Genomic DNA, 21,035 nt, shown 5'->3' with positions numbered 1-21,035 from the left:
ACACCAGAGTCTGAGGGTCTCCGCTTTCATTATTTAAAAAATAGTAAATTTCCAAGCCTTCAGAGTTGCAGAGGAAGGCTTGAAAATGTGACCCAAGTGTACTAAGTCTCAAAAACCAAAAGGCAAATAAAAAGAACCCAACGTTTATTATTTTTAAAAATCTCACGATTTTGGCAGGGCAAATGTGTGATATTTGTAAATACTTGGGTTTGGCAATACTGCTGTTTCTCAGCTAAAGATACTGTATGTGTAGTGTACAGCATAGGTGCACACAGCTGTAATATTTCACGTAAGGTATTGTAGAAAACAACTCCAGCTCTTCCCCTGGTGGCCAGCACTTTGGAGAAAGCTACAGAAAAGCAATCTAGAGCCAGAAAAGGATGATTATCAATGTAGCTTCCATACATGCTGTTTTTAGCATTGAACATTCTAAAGTACACCTCTACTTCAATATAACGCTGTCCTCGGGAGCCAAAAAATCTTACCGCGTTATAGGTGAAAGCACGTTATATCGAACTTGCTTTGATCCACTGGAGTGCGCAGCCCCGCCCCCCCGGAGCACTGCTTTACCGCGTTATATCCGAATTCAATGTTCTATCGGGTCGCATTATATCGGGATAGAGGTGTATTAGTCTGATGAATAGGAAAGGTTGTTCCTCTGAATACAGAAATTAAGCATGGAACATTAAAATGGGGGCTCTACCCTGAGAAATGACATTGTAAAAATGCCATAAATTGGGTCCCCTGTTAATTGGGCCTCAGTGTTTTGTCTGTCAATAAAAATATGTTTATTTTAACTGCCAGTCCTGCAAACTCAGCTTGGGCTTTGACAGTCAAGCCAGGGTTCTTTCCATCTCACATAATAAAAGTTCAGTGAGGTAAATTAGGTCCTTGTTTACACCTATGCAACCCCATGTTTTCAAATTATGCCTTCAGTGACACCAGTGTTTCAAACCCATCAAAGTCAATGGCTATGTCTACATTTCCCCCCCTAAGATTTCCCACCAGTGCTGGTGCAGTTCCACGGATGATCATGTGGGAATGCCAGTGTAGACAGAGCTCCAAGTGGCCACTGGTGTCTCATGCAGAGCAAGACTACATGATACAGTGCTTAAAATGCTAGCAGTTGTTGGCGCCTTGCCTACACCAGTGTTCCCAGCATTGCTACACTGGTGGTAGCAAATGTGGAAAATCTGAAAAGAAAAAATCCTTGTGCAGCCAAGACCAATGTGACTACTTCTGTGAGTAAGGTGAGCAGGATTTGGCACTAGGCTTGTACATTAGACAAAAAGATAAACAGGCTGACCTTTAACCTCTTAGACTCAGTCTCAAATCTGGTCTTTAATATTCGTAGAAATGAGTATAGAGTCCTCAGTGGACCACACTCTGTAAAACAAAAACAGACTCTGCTCAACAGAAGTAAAGGAATCAACTATAATAGCGAGATGGAGAGAAAGGAAGAGTGTCTGTTACTTGAGGCCACTAACAACATAAAACAATCTGAGGCATGCACTGGTTAAATCTTAGAAAGTGCTATAGGCAACCCACTGTTGCAATTGCCATAGAAAATTATTGTTGTTAGCCATTCTGTTGATAGTTCATATTGTAAGAATTGCTAGCAGATGGGAAAATAGATGACTCAGAATACAGTATTAGCAAGCCATATTTTTTCAATCAAAGGCCTTTAATAAGGCATGTAGCATCTGTAAGATTCATTTAAACAGTTGCTAGGAAGAATGTGTTTTTTCAAGTAAACACAGCAAACTTTATACAGATTATTTTTTATTTGAATATCTATTTTATTAACAATTTAAACCCTGAAAAAGCATTTTCTTGTTTTCATCTCACCAGTGTAACAGCAGTGTCCCATCATTTAATTTGATGGACTGAAAGGTTGCTCCGATAACTCACGCAATATGAAAGCTATTAATAAAATCTAATTTTAGCATATTGAAAACATCACAGGTCTAGAGCTTTTATTTACCTGTTAGTTGTCAAGGGTGGCTTAAGACTGTAGTGGGCTGCATCCACCAAAACTGTGGCTTTCATCCCCTGAAAAGTTTGGATGCCCTCGATATATACTGGCCAAGTGGAATCAAGTGACCCCTCTCCCCCAGTTCCTGTCTCCCAGGCCCCCTCACTATCAATCATGGCATGATGTGACCTGCTGAGGGGCACCATACAGCCAGGGTGCACCTCCTCACGTCTGGGTCTTGTGCCAGAAACTGCTGACAAACCAGCAGCCAAGATCTGCACGCTGAAATGCCTGCTGCTTACTGATTCTGAAAATGGGACCTGGGTGCCACTTTACTGCTCTCCTGTTAGCTTTTATTTCAAGAGAGTTCTAATACCTGTGGGAAGAAGGCATACCTATTTGCACACTTCCCATTTTGGCCTGAACTACCCCGGGTGGCTTTTGTCCAGGACTGCAAACACCTGGGACTGCATTCCAGAACATGCAATAATTTAGGTCAGCCTGGCAGCTTACCTTCACCCAGCCAAAGAGGGAAGAATTACTCACTGAAAAGAGCTCTCATTCTGCTTCACTGGAAAAAACATTGACCCAGTTGAAGCTGGTTCTGGTGGGACCCAAGACATTATATTAAAACAGTGATAAACGACGTTTGTTTCACTTTCCTTGAGAGTTTGATCCAATCACACAAATGGAAGCCCTGGAAGTTCTGAGGGATGTCTGGGGTCACTATGTGAAGAAAGAGATCCCTCTTCCTTATGGCTGGTGAAGAATGGCTGGGCCCATTAATGACCAAGAAAATCAATGTTTTCTACAGAGAAGACAATCTTCTGACCTTGCTGAAGTGTGCCATAATCCAGCAAGCTCACATGACACCAACACTTGATGCCATGATTTTTCCAACTACTATCCAGTGTCCAGCCTCTTTTTTTCTGGCCAAAATCATTGAGAAGACAGTAGCAACCAAAATCAACACCACTGTCTTCTATCAACATATTAACAATCTGGTTTATTGTGGAATATAGCATGGAGAAGACTTTGGTAACAATTATGGATAATCTCTTTGGTCATACTGTTGGATTTCTCGTGCGCCTTTGCTGAGATGTTGCTTCTTCACAAGACCTAGCAGGAGTGGACAGTGCAGTACTAAAGTAGCTTCACTTATTTTTTTCAGGTGGATCCCAGCTATTCATAATGAGCAATTACTCCTCTTCCCCAAGACCAAACATGTTGAATCCTGCAAAGTTCAGTCCTATCTCTTCACAAATATATATATATATTAAAAAAAAGACTTGTGGAAGTCATAAGACACTGCAGGCCAGTGACCACACAACTTTACATTTCCTTAACAGACATGGTTCTTGCTATCAGCCAGTTGAACTAGTGCCTGAAAAGACGCAAAACCTGGATGAAAAGCAGCAGGCTCTAGATTAATCCATGTAAAACAGGTGATGTTGCTAATAGGAGAAGAACACTATGAGGAGCTGATCTCACCCTCTATTGAGGATTTCCATACTCCAGAAATCACGCTACTGCACAGTCCTGGGCTTATATTGGACTCATCACTGCTCCTGTAAATACAGATAGCAACAGTGGTTAGAAATGCCTTCAGCTACAAGGAGATTGTACCTGTTTCTGTCTGAAGAACTACCAAGTGTGGTCCAGGCTCTCATAATCCCCAGGTTATATTACTGATGCTCCTCCTGTGGTTGACTGTGAAGGCCTTAAGGAAATGCCAGCTTGTCCAATGCCATACAGCCTAACTCTGTAGCTTTGGGTAATTGGATACTTACCTGAGCCCCAAATCTTTTGAGACCCTGATAATAAGGATATCCACATAAAAAATAACATACAGGACAAGTTAACAGAATGCATGAACAACCCTTGGGTGGCTGGAGGCCTATCCCTGAACGTTTTTTTTTTTTTTTTTTGAAGCGATGGGGGTGATTTTGACAAAAACCCAGAATTTGGCTATTTTTTCCCCTTCAGTGACCCTTAGAAATTCCTTGGCCTGGCGAACGATTATTCCTTGTCTCTTGGCAGATGTAATGTTTAGAGAGAAGGGCTTCAGACTCTGGTGTGGCACCTAAAGAAGGTTGAATTTCCATGCCAGCATCATCCTGCAAGGAAGGATGGTCTAGCCTGGGATTCGAGATACTCTGTTCTGCTACAGGTTTCCTGCGTGACCTTGCATGAGGATCCCCTGTATTGTTGTGGTATGTGAGGATCTTTATTTTGAAGCTTTAGCTAAATAACTATGGAAGAATACCCAAGTTGCGCCTGTTCAGGGCTTTAGAAAAGCTCTTTTGTATTTTAATTGGTATCTTTTCAAATCTGCTCAAGGCCTTCCTACCTCCTGTGTTTAATTTCAGAATCCAATGCCATTATTAATAAAATAGACTGTTTGTTTGTTCTATCATTTTATGCCACACATTGTACCAATTTTCATCAAAATGTTGGCTCCTGTTGTAATTTGATCATGCCCAAACCTTTCTGACACATGAATGTTACAAATAATATTTGAAGGTCTCTTTTTTTCAAGCTCTTCAATTGTTCCAAATATCAAAAAAACAAAACCAGAGCCTTTTCTCCCATGAGACCCTGCTAGTCCAGTAGTTGATCCACTGAGTTCTCTTGACAGTAAGTACAGAGGGAGTCACAGAATGGTTAGCATTTGGGGTTTCCAGTAGAACCTACTCTGCCTGGATCCCTCTCAAATGTTTTGCCTCTGTGTGGGCAGTAAACGTACACAGGCTTTCTTGGAGCCTATCACAAACAAGTTGGGAGACCAAGGCAGATGCAAGCAAATTTGCAGCCCTCTGCAAAGTAATTTAATTAGCCACCTGTCTGCAAAGCCCAAGATTCAGTGTGCCACCTTTACCCCCCTTCTCTACTCCAAACTCCTATGACATATTGGCTGGGGGGAATATATGGGATGCGGCCAGAGCTGTCTTTCCCAGAGATGAAGCAGTTTAAAGATACTGTCAAATTAGTGGTACCAAGGTTAAAACAACCTTTCTCATGTCTAGAAACTAACCTACTATCCTCCTGTCCCAGTCCATCCCATTAACATGAGAGCCTGGCATAAATTGGACATCAGAAAGCAATAAGAATTTAAAAGCAAACCAAATTTTTTGTACAAATGCCCTTCGTGTGGCTCATCCAATCCACTATCAGGGGAAGAAGATTCTCTAGAGTTCCATTGCAAAGTGCGTATAACACTGCTTATTGGAAGCCTACAAAGTAAAAGACCTTCCTTCTGCACAATAAAACTTAATGTACATTCAGTGCAATCTAGAGCTGAATTGTGGGTGGAAAAGCCATATGCCCTAGTGGAAAAAATAGAGAGAAATGTCCTGGTCCACAATGCACACTTTCACTAAATGCTCTAGGCTGGGGCTAGATACTCCACTCAGCTCAGGATGAAGGGGAGTGTTTAGGGAACAGTTTATGGCTCTGTGACTCTTTGCTGGCCAGCCCCACCCTGTCTTAAAGCAGTCTAAGGGACCTTATACCATGAGAAGATTGGTGTAGCATAGCTCCCCTCCACCAGGCTCCGATTCTGACACCTCCTTCCACCAGCATGCCCCCTATGCCAGGGAGGGGAGGAAGCTGGTGTAGGAACTGGTGTCACTTGCATTACATCAAAGACGATTGCTTTCCACAAGGAGAATTCTTTACAGCCAAAATCTGGCTACTTTGCACCAAAAGGAACAGAGCAAAATGGCCTGAACAGAGTCAAGAATCTGGCCCTGGCCCTCTAATTTTTTTTTTATTATTATTATTTTGTTTTTGGCAGTAATGTGCCTTGAGAGTGTTTCATGCTGTAGAATAGATTATTTAATATAATCTCACCATGGAGACCTTTTTCCTTCATTCTCCCCATTGCTTTTCTGAATTGTTAGCGACTTTCCCTGTAGCTATTGGATTAGCCATATAGGAGAAAAGAAAAAATGTCCTACATGCTAATTTTTCTTCTTAAAGACTACATGTCTACAAGTCCACATCTTCCCTATTAGAAGTGTGTGTGTGTGTGTGTACACACACGATGCATTCCTAATGTTGCAAGTTGTACTAATTTGGACTGCTGTTTACCACAATCAAATGATAAACTAATTAGCATTCCGGAGTGTTACAGCAGGGGGGTGAATGCTTTACCAGAATCCCCATTCACTGAGAGTTAGCAGCAAGAGGATTCAGTCCATCAGTTGCTGGACTGTGGACAGACAATCCTGGAAAAGAAAAAAAATAGTTTTATTTTACTGGAATTGGTGGGAAATAGGGTCGCCAACTTTCTAATCGCACTAAACCGAACACCCTTGCCCTGCCCCCTTCCCTGCCCCTTCCCTGAGGCCCTGCCCCTGTCCCACCCCTTCTCCGAGGCCCCGCCACCCACTCAATCCATCCCCTCTCCCTCTGTCACTTGCCCTCCCCCACTCTCACTTACTTTCACTGGGCTGGGGCAGGGTTTGAGGTGTGGGAGGGGATGAGGGCTCTGGCTGGGGGTGTGGGCTCTGGTGTGGGGCCAGGGATGAGGGGTTTGGGGTGCAGGAGGGGTCTCAGGGGTGGGCAAGAGGTTGGGGTGTGGGAGGCAGGGTGGGCTCGGGGGGGGGCCTCAGGGCTGGGGCAGGGAGTTGGGGTGCAGGAGAGTGTTCAGGCTGTGGGCTCCAGCCAGGCAGCGCTTACCTCAGGTGGTTCCCAGTCAGCGGTGCAGTGGGGCTAAGGCAGGCTCCCTGCCTGCCCCGGCTCCACGCGGCTCCCGCAAGCATCTGCCATGTCTGGCTCCTAGGCACAGTGGCAGCCAGGCGGCTCTGTGCAGTGCGCGCTGCTCGCACCCACAGGCACTGCCCCTGTAATTCCCATTGGCCATGGTTCCCAGCCAATGGGAGCTGTGGAGACGGCACTGGGGGTGGGGGCAGTACACGGAGCCTCCCTGGCCGCCCCAGCGCCTAGGAGTCGGACATGGCGGCCACTTTCTGGAGCTGCACAGAGTCAGGGCAGGGAAGGAGTCTGCTTTAGCCCTGCTGCCCCACCGACCGGACTTTTAACAGCCCGGTCAGTGGTGGTGACCGGAGCCGCCAGGGTCCCTTTTCAACTGGGCGTTCCGGCGAAAACTGGATGCCTGGCAACCCTAGTGGGAAATGAGCAATCTATTGTCCTCAGATTTAAGAAGCTAAACAAGCCTGTCTTGATTACTGAGCTCCTAGAGCTTATCAGCATTTTAAAAGCTATCAAAATGTAATTTAAAGGCTTTTTGGTTTCCGATGGCCTTCATGGCTCAATGCATAAGAACTCCTTTCTCTTCCTGCTGATGTTGGTAGCCCTAGGAGATTCTCAACAGCAAACTACATGGTAAATTATTTATGGCGATTTAAATTGTGAGCTGTTTGCAGTTAGAACTAAACTAAGAGCATCCACCTCCATTGCTTTTAGAGTTGGAATCAAAAGGAAATATTTCCTGTTTAACTACCTTTTAATTAGTATCTTGCAAAATTTAAGCCTTTTCCATTCAGAGTTGTCCCCTCTTGTAACAGTAGTGCAAAATTAGAATGGTTTTAATTTCTTGGAGTTTTTTCACTGTAAAGTAATTGCTCAAGGAATTTTTGTTATCAGGTAGAGCAATACACTGCTTAATCACACAGGACTCTATTCAACAGAAAACAGGATTTCTGCCTAATCCTGTATAAATAATGTTGATGGTAATCTTGATAGAAGAGCCTTTTTCTGCCTCCGTCAGTTGATCTCTAGACTTTGCTAATCATTCAGTTTGCTTTTTACCCAAACAGAGGGAAATTTCATGAACTGTTTCCCATAATTTTAAAAAAAGGGAAGCAAAATAAAACTATGTAAACTGAATTACTTCTGAATAAAATGAGGTTGAAAGACCTCTGTGAGACATCAATGATGTGTTAAAAATAACATAATGTGCAGCATACTTCATTTTGTGGGATGTCACTCATTTTAATCCCACAGTTACTTATATTCCACACAATTTAGATGTTCCCTTACTTTCATTGTTGAAAATTGCTTGCATCAGATATAATGAACCAGGTTACTGAGACAACAGAAAGTTAGTTACCCTAAAGCAGGCCTGCACAACTCGTAAAACGTCGAGGGCCATATTACTCCAAAGAAAACAGCTGAGGGCCGAAACCCCCTGGCCCTGCTGAACCCCACCCCCCAGCACCGCCCAGCCCCCCCGAAACACAACATCACCACCCCAGCGCTGCCTGCCCCATGGAACCCCCCCCAGCACCACCCAGCCCCCCCAAAACAACCCCCCCAACAACCCCTCCCCCCCAGCACCACCTGCCCCGCGGAAACAAACCCTCCTTCCCAAGCGCTGCCCCACCGAAACAGCGGTATTGAACCTGGGTAATATGTTATAGCAGGCCTCTAAGGTAGTATAATTAAGGTAAAAGAAAAATGTCTTTTTGCTAGAAGTAGAATAAGATCTTCCCCCCACTTTGTAATCAATTGCCCTGTTGAATGAATGAGGTGTGAATGAGGAGGGCATGGAAGGCAGGCACCTCCAGACAGCTGCAACCTTTGGAGAGGGGATGGGAGCCAGACCAGATCAGTAGAACAGGTCAGCCACCGACTCGCCGCTCACCTCCTCAGCCCCCCTCCCATGGCTCGCCTACTCACCCCTCACCACTGCCCCCCCGGCTCGCCTCCTCAGCCCCCCTCCCTTGCCGCTGGCTCGCCCGCCCGCCCGCCTCCTCAGCCCCCCACACCCCTGACTTGCCTCCTCAGCTCCCCTCCCTCACCCGTCACTTGCCTACTCACCCCCCGTGGGCCGCACAGTGAGCCCGCTTACTCACCCCACGCGGGCCGCACAGTGAGCCCACGCGGGCCGCATGTGGCCCCCGGGCCGCATGTTGTGCAGGCCTGCCCTAAAGGAACAAATCCCAAAGCATTTTAAGTTTCCTGCATGGCTAATTTTTTATGTACCACACTTAGCAGCTTTGTCCCATGTCATATCACATGTTTGGGCCTTGGCAGGTTGTTAGGTATGCTATGTAGTACCTTTAGTATAGGTGGAAGCCAAGAAGTAATTATCTTTGAGTTAACCAAGGAAGCTTATATAAAGGTCAGAATGATAGTTGTATGCAGTGTTGTTGTAGCCGTGTCAGTCCCAGGATATTAGAGAGACAAGATGGGTGAGGTAATATCTTTTATTGTCTCTCTCACCAACAGACGTCCCATCTTGTCTGTAGAATGATACTTAGCAGTTTGGGATATCATGACAAAATGATTGTTTTATAGAGAGTTCTGTAAACACTGATACAGTAGCTTTTCTATAGCCATGCCTGCTTCAACGCACCTGATGTCCAATACAAGCCAATTCTGCTTTCTTTTTTCACATGAAGTGCCTTGCTTTTTTATGTTCACTTCTCCCTTCCAGTGTTCAGAGTGGTATCCATTGATACACACAAGTATTCTAATGGATTAGATCCCTTCAGTGACCTGACTGAGATCATTCTGAAAATCCCTCATTCTTTGGATCTTGAAATTCACTTTTTTCAAATCTGTAATTTCCAGCCTAGCTGTCTGTGGTCTTCAAGGTGCATTTGTTTCGGTTTCCTTGTTCTGTTTCTGAGATTTAAATAAAAATGCACCCATCACATTTCTCCCTGGCCGCATGTACAAAATCTTTTGTACAGCAGTAAATAACCGGTCTCAAACGATATATAAAGAGACCCAAATCCTCTTGGTGTGTTTATAGTGACTATCCGGAGAAGGCAGCTGAGTACCCAAGTCAGGGAAAGGGCCAGGGCAGACTGTAAAGATCATATGAAAACCTCATAAAGATCTGTCCTGAAAAAAAAGGTACACCCTACAGGCAAGAAATTATACTTGGATCCCATGGTGTAGTTCCTTCACTTCTCCATGGATCTCCAAAGCTCTCCAACCTCTCACAAATGAGTTTCAAAAAGAAGAGTTAAGGAGAATTTAGAAAAATAGGAACTCCCTGTGCCCCCTTAGCTCCTGCAATTCTTTGGAGTCAGTTGCATACATGCCTATTTTAGGGCCATAAACCCTCTACATTGTACCCTAGATCCCTTTACATTGAACACCCTTCCCAATCTTGCTCCCTAAAGAATGTCCCCACTCACATGATTTTTAAGATGCTACTTCCATTTAACAGTTGACAAAAACAATAAAACAGAAGCTTCTTCTCTCTTTCCCCCTAAATTAATGGGTGTCTTGGTGGCCTGGCAATAGTGACCGCTTCCCCCCAACCCCTTTCTGGTAGTAGGGCAGGGCAACTTATCGAACTAGAATTTACTTAATCACTTAGGGGCCACTCCTTCCCTCAATGGAGGCCCAAGTAGCGAGATGTGCAACTGGGAAAAGAATCCTCGCCAACAGGCTGCAGAGCACATTTGGGGTGCTCTGTGGCCAGCTGCAGCCTTGGATTTTCATAGTTGAAGATCTATTGGCCCCAAATGACTCCTTTGGTTAGAGCTTGGTTCGAGGCACACTGGAGTGTGCACCCTGGCTTCGGGCTACAGATATCTTCCACCTGGCTCTTTCTGAAGAAATGGCAGAACTGTACCTGTTCTGCTATCATAGGACCCTTTGTCCCTGTGGAGGTGTGGGAAGGGGGGGGTAGGATTTACCCTAATCAGTAACTCTTCCGTAATGTCTCATTTTCACAGAAACTTTAATGCTAGAATTGTCTTGCATGACATAATGCTTGTTTTGCTCTGATTTTTGTTTATGGTTTTTTATTAGTTCCTGCTTCAGTTCTCTCTGTGTCTAATTAAAGTTCTGACACTCCATTTTTCTTTACTACCATGTGTGATATAGTGTATTAGTACTAGTCATAACATAGGGAGATGGACTGTATATAGCAATAGCAGTGTTGTTAATTGGTATGCTTCAGATGCTGATAGAGTGATCAAAAGTAATATTTTATTCCCCAAGGAAAATAGATTAGACTGTATTGATGGAAAATTGCCCAGGATTCATGAACTCAATATTGACTAATAAACAGGTTGATTCAGGAAATGTGTTTTTCATTTTTTTTTTCTGACCTAGGCAATTGTTAGGTGGTGTGTTTGTTCAGCATGTCAGAACATTTACTTACATTCAGACAAATTATAGACTGTCCCTTATTAGGATGGGGCTTTATGTAATTCATTAAATTCCTTCTGCCATCTGAACTGTGGTGATAATCTTCGCAACCAGTGAAGTGCAGTTGGCACAAAAAGGAATCTGACAGGAATGTGAAGGGCAGAAAGACATCTTGCTGCCTCAGGGCAATAAAAATGAACTTCACCATTATTTGTTTTCAGTTATGAAACTATGAACTATGGATTCTTTCTGGCAAGCAGAGGCATGGAAAGTAGTGCCTGCAATGCCCCACTGACTGGCAAGAATCCAGCTTTGGTTAGTCACATCAGGCAGCATGCAAATGAGTCGATTTCTTTGTAAATAGCCTCATTATTATTAATTTTTAAAGGACTCCTGAGCAATTAATGACCCATTCAACATTCTGAGAAAATGTTAATGTGCTGCTTAGAAAGAAAAGAGGTTGGTTATAACTAACTCCTTCCCATGAATTCAGGATGTTGTTTCATGTATTATTTATACACTCTGTTGGCAGTTTGCCCTGTGTAGATATGGCAGTGATCCATTGAGGAATACAAGAGCCTTTTATCAGTAGGTACCTTTGACTGTCTGGCATAGTACTATTTGTGGATGTTGTCTATCTTAGTATTAGGACTTCCACAGGAGACTGTAGCTCAACCAGTCGTTTTCGATTGGGTGTGGTAATTATCCTGGATGCCGTCATATCCATAGAATTACATCCATAAATTGGCATGCATGCTTTTTACAATCTAAGGGCTGGTCCACACTACCCGCCTAATTCGGCGGGTAGAGATCGATCTTCTGGGATCGATTTATCACATCTCATCTGGACGCGATAGATCGATCCCAGAAGCGCTCCCCCGTCGACTGCCGAACTCCTGCTCGCCGAGAGGAGGAAGCGCTGTCGACGGGGGAGCCTGCCTGCGCCGCGTGGACCCGAAGTAGGTACTTTTAGTTCGATATAGGAAACGTCGACTTCAGCTACGCTATTCTCGTAGCTGAAGTTGCGTTTCCTATATCGATCCCCCGCCCCAGTGTGGACCAGCCCTAACTGATTCAACACAAGGCATATGTCTATTTGCAGGGTATACAGAAACTGCTTTGTATCAGATATAAATGGGAATGTATGTACTTTCATGCTACTACACTAGTTGCTGTTTTCGATACTTTGTTTTCACTTTGCCAAGGTAAATTAAACTAATGATTAGTATTAACAGTTATCAATCTTTGTTTGTTGTTGGAAGCAATTTTATTAAACAGCTTTGCTTTACTGTTTGTTGTTTACAGTTAAAAAACCTAAGTTTAGAAGAATTGCAAATGAGGTTAACGGCTTTGGACCCTATGATGGAACGAGAAATTGAAGAGCTTCGTCAAAGATACACAGCGAAGAGGCAGCCTATCCTGGATGCAATGGATGCAAAGAAACGAAGACAACAGAATTTCTGAATTTGTCTTACTCTCAAAGATAATGCTAGTAGTCAACATGGACACTTGTTAAATTGTAGATCGGAAGGAATTCTATAGTTATGAGAGGTGTTTTTAAAACTTTAAATTGTGCTAAAATAACCAAGCAAAGTTGGATCAGTGAAAGAACATGTATATGGTGTTCAGCAAAGACGGTGGAACACAATTAAATTCTTCTGTGCATTTACCACACTTCTATTTTCAAATATTTAATGTAATAGAAGTTTAATCTGTTTAGTGGTAACTGTGTTGTACAATGGGAGAGTGTTTAGGATACCTGGAATATTTTGAAGTGTTTCATGATTGTGCAGCACTACAGGGCCTTATGTTGCAATATATTTTTCTCCCATTTAGTAGCATATTTATTATATACTCGTAGGTGATTGTATTTATTTTTATGCCCATTTACTTTTTGAAACTTGGGGGAGAGGGGTTATTAGGATAGTTGTGGTGGAGAGCAGGGCCAGGTTAGTTTAAATTGAACGTGGGAATGTAATAAAAAAGAAACTCACTGCTATATTAAAGCCTTGATTCAGTGCAGCATTTATGCATGTGCTCAAGTTCCATTGACATTGATAAGTTAAGCATGTGCTTAAGTGCTGTCCTGAATCAGGGCCTATGGTTGTAAATGAGTGACACAGTTGCTACACTAGAGAACGTTCATATAAGGGCCAATTCTGTCACCCTTACTTACATTGAGTAGTCTCCTACTATGGAAGGAAACAAGTGCCTACTTAGTTTTAATTTTTCTATAGTGCAGGAGAAGCAACAAGTACAGTCACACCTATGGTATATACTTCTAGTTGCTATTGCAATTCTTACATTCTGACCAGTTTCAAACATCATTCTGCACCATAGTTTTGTAATGAAGCAACAGTTACACTTTTTGGCCAGTGTTTTTTACCTGGTTGGTTTGTAGTAGGTTTTTGTTTGTTGTTGTTTTATATTGTAGACGTGTAGCTATAAGGGACACTAATTTAAAAGCCAAAGAAAATCAATGGAAAACCTGTATTAATCTGTAATAAGCCTCCAAAAGAAGCAAAGCTTTGCAGTATTCCTAATCCTGCATTCATTGAACATTCAAAATTCCCATTGTCTTCTGTAAGAGTTTTGGGTGCATAAGGAATGCAGGACCAGGCTCTTGTTAATATCCGTGTCCATTTTTTGTCTCTGGTTCATGCATGTAAATATATGGTAGGTGAAATATATCACATTGCAATAAATACATCAGTCATTTGTATGAAAATGTGATCCACTTTCTGAACCATCGACTGTGGTCACTATTAATATTACCATTGCCACAATTTTTGCCTTTTACCTAATTAACATTATTGTGGTATTCGGGTATTTCCCTAGAAGTCAGACATAATTACTTGCAAAATGCAGCTATACAGATTTTAATGGTGCCCATGGTTACTGGCATCCTTCTGTTACGTTTTCTGGAAGTTAGTAAACATCTCGTGTCTCTTGGCATTTACTGTAGTCAGATGTGGACCATTTATACTGAACCATGAGCCTTTGGAAACCATGCGTTATCTTTATACAGTCTAACTAAACAAGGAAAAAATAGTTTTAAACTGATCAGCATATGTCTGACCCTTCTGGGACCAATTCTTTTTCTGGAGTTGTATATGGCCATTGTTATCATTTTTGTTCTACTTGTGTGTGTGTGTGTGTGTGTAATTCCAACCTGTAAATCATAAATTCAAATACATTTTAACTGTGGCAGTTGGAACAACTGACCCTCGTATATTCATAATTTTTTTAAAATGTGTACTACCTTTTGAAAAGAAGGAAGGAAGTAACCCTTAAGAGAGATCCATAAAACATACAGTAAATCAAGATGCCCAACATTGTGATTTTATTGCCTCACATCTAAACAAACAATGAAGTGATGCATGGTAAAATCTAATATAGTTTATGAAAATGACAGCATAGACTTCTGAATATAGACCTGTTATTTCAAATTAATTTCTAATTCTTTGCTTTATCTCTTCTTTAAATTCATTGATGTGTACGTACAAACGCAAAGATATAATATATGAAAAGAATGTATGGAAAGCATAGAGTCATCAAGAAGGAGAGAGCCTTATTTGCCCTTTCCCAATGTGCCTTATAGGCAATTAACGTCATTGTCCAACTATAGCCTCTCTGCATCATTGCTAACTTTCTCTTCCCATATTTTCTCCCATTTGCTCCACCAAAAATATCATATGTTGGTTTTGTATGTGGTAGCATCATCGGATTACACACTGTGTTCAGACTTAGTGCCTTCTGGAAAATTTTTCCAATTTAGTGCACACCGTGTGTAATACTTACCCAGAGGGGGCCCAGGTTAAAGGCCACTAGACAGGCTAGAGCTTTTCTAATGACATCTGAAAGGCATGAGGGCATAAAGCGCATCCCTTCTCTATCTGCAATCTACCTGCAAGCCACACTTTCTCGCCAAATGAAGCAACCCAACTGAATTTTACACATACACAGGAGAAAAGCCAAAAGTCATGGTGAAAATTGAAAATGGAATAAGCCACCTGGGATGGTGAATTTCATGGCTTCTGAGATATTGTAACTTAGATGCAGGAATTTTCTCTGTCCAAACTTGATATCCCCCAACTAATATAAAATTCAATAACTCTGATGCCTGATGCAATGAGTGAAAAGCCTCTCAGACTTCAGGGGGAACTAGATCAGAGCCTTAGTTATGTGCAAGAAGTAAAATCTAGAAATAGGTTTTACGTTAGAGAGGGGGGTACTTTTATGTTGTTTTTTCTCCTGTTTATTTACTAAATCATAGCATCCATTTTCATGACCACATTTATCTCCACTGAAGAATGAGCATTTTCTGTAAAGGAAATCAGGTAGCACGCTAAATAAGACATTGTAACATCAAGCGTTTCAGAAAATCCAGGAGAACTACTGACACATTAAGATTCAGTAAAATTTTAACCCAGCATTTTCTTTTTTTGCTTCCCATTTTGTATGTTTAAGTTTAGTACATAAAAATCTCTGAAAAATAATTACTTATCACTAAACATCTGAATAAAAACTTATTTTTCGCTTATGGGTGTTGTGTTGTTCACTCCATCTCAAGCTAAATCATGTTAATCATAGAATCATAGAATATCATGCTAGTTATTGACATTCACTTAGTGTGCTTTAAGTTTCAAATTTCAAAACATTGCTTCCTTTAGTGCTAGGGGCCTGACTTTCAGAATTGCTGAGTACACTGAACTCCAATTGAAGTCAGTGGTACTCAGCACCTCTGAAAATAAGGTTTTGAAACCCTATCCAGCTCAAGGTATCCACGCAGGCATGAGAAGCTGGATACTGGTGCAGGAGGTGGATAGTTTATATAGGACATAAATAGTAGATCAATAGTCTCCCGTTTGGGAATTAAAGAGGTTCCCTGGGGGTGAAAGTTCACATAGTTTCTCTCTTGCACTGTAGCTCCATATGCTAGACCTGTGTCGCTGCCTCTTCCCTACAGGGCTGTTGCAGTCTACAGGCATTACTAGATTGCTAGGGCTGGAGTAACCACAGTACATGTGATCCCCTCCCTCTCCCCCCAGAAGAAGAAAGGGACAGATCTTGAGCCAAACTTTGTTGTATCCCACCCCCCAGATACAGGAGGCTGGAGAGGTAATATTGAGAGATGCTACATGTCACAATTTCAAGGAACTGCACCTTTGCTCCCTGCCCCCCTCCTCCATGGTCTGCTCCAGGAATACTCTCTTGGGGCTCAGGCCTTTATCCATCACCTTTCTCTGGACAGAGACCTGCGTCCCTCAATCTCCTGCCCAGGGGTTAGCCTTGCTGCCCTCTTGCAATTGCACTGTGATTATCTCTATGCTAGCCTGACTAATGTCCAGCCCTACGCTTTTCTTTCTCTCCAGGAGCTGTGACCAATGTAAGCCAGTGCTTATAAGTGACCAAACAGTTCTTCCAGAGCATGGTACATTTATTTAAGGATAAAAACATGCAGAGAAAACAAAACAATAAAAAGATCTAAATGCATATTTAAATGTACCAGAAGTCACTCCTCAGGCTTTGGGGATCCTGGCAGGTTCAAGTCCTTCCACCCCTTCCTGATAGGGTTGCCAACTTTCTAATTTCAAACACCCTTGCCCTCCCCCTTCCCCAAGGCCCTGCCCCACTCACTCCATCCCCCCTTCCTCCATTACTCGCTGTACCCCACTCTCGCTCACGCACTCATTTTCACCAGGCTGGGGCAGGGAGTTGGGGTACAGGAGGGTGTGAGGGCTCTGGATGGGGGGGCATGCTCTGGGGTAGGGCTGGGGATGAGGGGTTTGGGGTGCAAGAGGGGGCTCCGGGATGGGGGCAGGGGGTGAGGGCTCTGCGGTGGGGCCAGAAATGATGTGTTCAGGGTACAGCAGGGGGCTCCAGGCTGGGGAAGGAGGCTGGGGTGTGGGAGGAGGTGAAGGCTGCAGCTGGGGGTGTGGGCTTGGGTGGGGCCAGGGAGGAGGGGTGCAGGAGGGGTGCGAGTTCCAGGAGGGAGTTTTGGTGCAGGAGGGTGCTCAGGGCTGGGGCAGGGGGTTGGTGTGTGGGAGGGGGTGAGGGGTATGGGCTCCAGGCGGCGTTGACCTAAGGTGGCTCCCAGGAAGCGGCATCACGTCCCCCTGGCTCCTAGGTGGAGGCACGGCCAAGGTGCTCTGCACGCTGCCCTCACCCACAAGCACAGCCCCCACCACTCCCATTGGCAGTGATTCCCATCCAATGGGAGCTGCAGAGCCGGCACTTGGTGAGGGGGCAGCATATGGAGCGCCTGTGGCCGCCCCTCCGTCTAAGAGCTGGACATGCCAGCTGCTTCCTGGGAGCCACATGGAGCAGGGCAGGGAGACTTTTAATGGACCGGTCAGCAGTGCTCACCAGAGCCGCCAGGGTCCCTTTTTGACCTGGTGTTCTGGTTGAAAATTGGACACCTGGCAACCTTACTTCCAGAGGGTTTGGCCTCTCCTTGGACATAAGATCATGACCATTTGTTGAAACAAAATGGAGGCCCTTCTGTCAGGTTAAGCTCAGCCTTTTGTACCAGAAGCCCTTTCACTGGTCAATTTGGGTCCTTTGTACCAGTCTGAACCAGTATATGCAAACCACCCCTGAAGGAGGTACTTCCCTGCAGCTGTATGACACACACACACACACACACAAAAGTTCCTGGAAGAGCTGTGGTAATCGTCCTTCATGAAATAGGCTACAATCCCTATCCTGCAATGATACACATAACCTTTGTAAAGTTAATACAATGGTTCCCAAAGCTACTGCATGTGATTGCAGTATCTGTTATGCTACCCATGTGTGTTCAGGGGAGCATCTCTCTTCGCCATCACTACTGTGTGGGGACATTCTTCATAATAGAAATGGGGCATTCACTTCCCCCTCTCGTGTGTGGATCTGTTTGGCTTCATGGTCCCTTCTTTTCTCCTGGAATGAAGTTGAAAGCCAGGGAAATAGTCTTTGAACAGCACAAAATTTGTACAATTCCTAAGTGGCTGTGAGTCAGGCAAGCACATATTTTTGGACATCAGAGGATTAGCTGAGTATGACTCTCTTAGCTATTATGTGGGCATCATCAAGGATTAAGTACCCCCACTGGATAAGTAGCAGTTGTAGGCGCTCTGGAGGGCCAGAGGTGCTGCTTTCTTAATGTCTTTTTCTGTACTATTTTCTGCAGTTCAATTTCTTAGAAACTGTAACAAAGTACAAAAATCATGTTGTGTTGCGATCTGCATCTTAAAACATATAATAATATTTATCCAAATTCAGGGTGAGATCATCCTCTTTGATTTTTGCCCTGCAGGGAATGAAAAGAGCAGAAATCCTACTCAGATTGCCATGAAGGGAGCTGAGCCTAACTGGCAGCGTCTCTTGCTCCCTCTCATCTTGCTGACGTCCCTCTCTGTGAACTGAGCTTGTTTTGTAGCCTGATCCTGAGAGGTGCTGAATATCTCTGCTCCCAGGGAGTTGTGGGTGCTCAGCATGTTGCAAAATCTAGTCCGTGGTGCTCTGCTGGTGCAATGGGAACTTGAGTGGGTTGGAGAGGGATGTGCCAGGGAGAGCTGCTCTACTTAACATCCCAAACCTGATTCAAATATTCCATTTCTTTTCATTTTTTTTAAAAATCATTCTTCTTTAAGCATTTGTCCACGTGGCTCCCATGATGAGTGAGGTAGCAGTTCTATTGCTAATCTTTGAATATCAGAGCAAAAAAAGGTTGAGGGGGACGGCAGAAACTCCTGCTATTAGTGCACGTTTTAGTTCTTTCATATTTATTCCTCACTTGTCTGCATTTGCACAGATACACCCAGAGCAGAAAACACGTTAGTTGGTTCAAACTACCCGTATGTTCAGCTGCATTATACATTGAGCCTGCTAGCATATAAATCTGCTTCATTGTTGATGAAGCAATGTGTTAAGTATATGAGATCATCTGTTAGTGACCTTTCCGATGGGACTGATGGTCCTGAGTAGATTATGTACTGTAAAGCCTTCTGTAAAACATTTTATATACAAGATGGTTAATCAGAGAGTGTGATAAGCTGATTGTTACACTTTCTGCTGTGTCAAGGCTCCTTCCCCACTCTGAACTTTAGGGCACAGATGTGGGGGCCTGCATGAAAACTTCTAAGCTTAACTACCAGCTTAGATCTGGTCCACTGCCACCACTCCCAATGTACTAATTCCCTTCCCTGGGTAGCCTTGAGAGACTCTTCACCAATTCCCTGGTGAATACAGATCCAAACCCCTTGGATCTTAAAACAAGGAAAATCAATCAGGTTCTTAAAAAGAAGGCTTTTAATTAAAGAAAAAGGTAAAAATCATCTCTGTAAAATCAGGATGGAAAATAACTTTACAGGGTAATCAAACTTAAAGAGCCCAGAGGACTCCCCTCTAGACTTAGGTTCAAAGTTACAGCAAACAGAGGTAAACACCCTAGCAAAAGGTACATTTACAAGTTGAGAAAACAAAGATAAAACTAACACGTCTTGCCTGGCTGTACTTACAAGTTTGAAATATGAGAGACTTGTTCAGAAAGATTTGGAGAGCATGGATTGATGTCTGGTCCCTCTTAGTCCCAAGAGCGAACTCCCACCAAAACAAAGAGCACAAACTAAAGCCTTCCCCCCACCAAGATTTGAAAGTATCTTGTCCCCTTATTGGTCCTTTGGGTCAGGTGTCAGCCAGGTTACCTGAGCTTCTTAACCCTTTACAGGTAAAAGGATTTTGGAGTCTCTGGCCAGGAGGGATTTTATAGTATTGTACACAGGAGGGCTGTTGCCCTTGCCTTTATAGTTATGACATGCTGCATATACATTTAGTTATAAAAATGATATAATTAAAAGGGGCTGTGTCTAGAACAGGGGTAGGCAACCTATGGCCCGCGTGTCAAAGGCGGCACATGAGCTGATTTTCAGTGGCACTCACACTGCCCAGGTCCTGGCCACCGGTCTGGGGTGGCTTTGCATTTTAATTTAATTTTAAATGAAGCTTCTTAAACATTTTAAAAACCTTATTTACTTTACATACAACAATAGTTTAGTTATATATTATAGACTTATAGAAAGAGACCTTCTAAAAATGTTAAAATATATTACTGGCCCTTGAAACCTTAAATTAGAGTGAATAAATGAAGACTTGGCCCACCACTTCTGAAAGGTTGCCAACCCCTGGTCTAGAATATGACAAGAAGCCTTTATTTCTTTATATTCTTAATAATTTAGGGCCCAATCCTGCTCCCATGGAAATCAGTGTAAAATTCCCATTGACTGCAACGTACACAGAATTGGATAGGGATGTTAGTGTATGCACTACTGTTAACACAGTATGTCTTAGCTCTTAAAAATAGTTCACAGAATATTTTAGCAGATTGGCAAAGTCCATGTTAATTTTTTAAAATGTGACAGTGAGACAATGTAGGATGTCAACTGAAATATACTGCAGAGTTGGTAGGGGGCTCTGATGATAGAGACCAATCCAGGAATATGAAGTGGTTTAATCAAGGGGTTGGAAAATTGAAATCAGAATAACTTTTTATGTCTGTTTATTTTTAAAAGCATCAGTCTAATTTATCATTAAATTGCCATTTTTGCTCACTGAACTGTCTGCTGCTTTTTCTGCACTTTAAAGGTCTAGAGACACTGGATGGGCATTCTGTAATGTCATATGTACTGCTACAAACTAACTATAGATAATTTCCTTTATACTATCTATGGCAAACTTTGGGCCTGGGTAGGGTTACAATATTTCAACAATCAAAAAAGAGGACACGGGGTGCCGCCCTAGCCCTGCCCCAGCCCCACCCCCTCCCACTTCCCGCCCCCTCAGAATCCCCCTACCTGTCCCCTGACTGCCCTCTCCTGAGACCCCCCCCACCCTAACTGCCCCCAGGACCCCACCCCCTATCTAAGTCTCCCTGCTCCCTGTCCCCTGACTGCCCCAACCGCTCTGTACACCCCCTTCTCCCGACAGCCCCCCCAGA

At 43.4% G+C, this 21,035-nt stretch overlaps 1 protein-coding gene across 1 annotated transcript in view; it reads left to right on the top strand.

Annotated features, from left to right (window-relative positions):
- Window positions 1–15,600, top strand: part of STK3 (serine/threonine kinase 3) — a 278,273-nt gene extending 262,673 nt beyond the window's left edge. Inside the window, exon 11 of the mRNA XM_024215812.3 lies at window positions 12,362–15,600. Within this exon, the coding sequence (XP_024071580.1) occupies window positions 12,362–12,520 (159 nt within the window). The 3' untranslated portion in view covers window positions 12,521–15,600. The remainder of the gene's footprint in view (window positions 1–12,361) is intronic.
- The last annotated feature ends 5,435 nt before the right edge of the window (window positions 15,601–21,035 follow it).

The sequence above is a fragment of the Terrapene carolina genome, unplaced genomic scaffold (genome assembly GCF_002925995.2).
Source record: "Terrapene carolina triunguis isolate 2854851 unplaced genomic scaffold, T_m_triunguis-2.0 Scaffold58, whole genome shotgun sequence".
NCBI classification, from domain to species: domain Eukaryota; kingdom Metazoa; phylum Chordata; order Testudines; family Emydidae; genus Terrapene; species Terrapene triunguis.
Note: the sequence above shows the minus strand (reverse complement) of the source record. Positions and strands in the feature narration are given on the sequence as shown.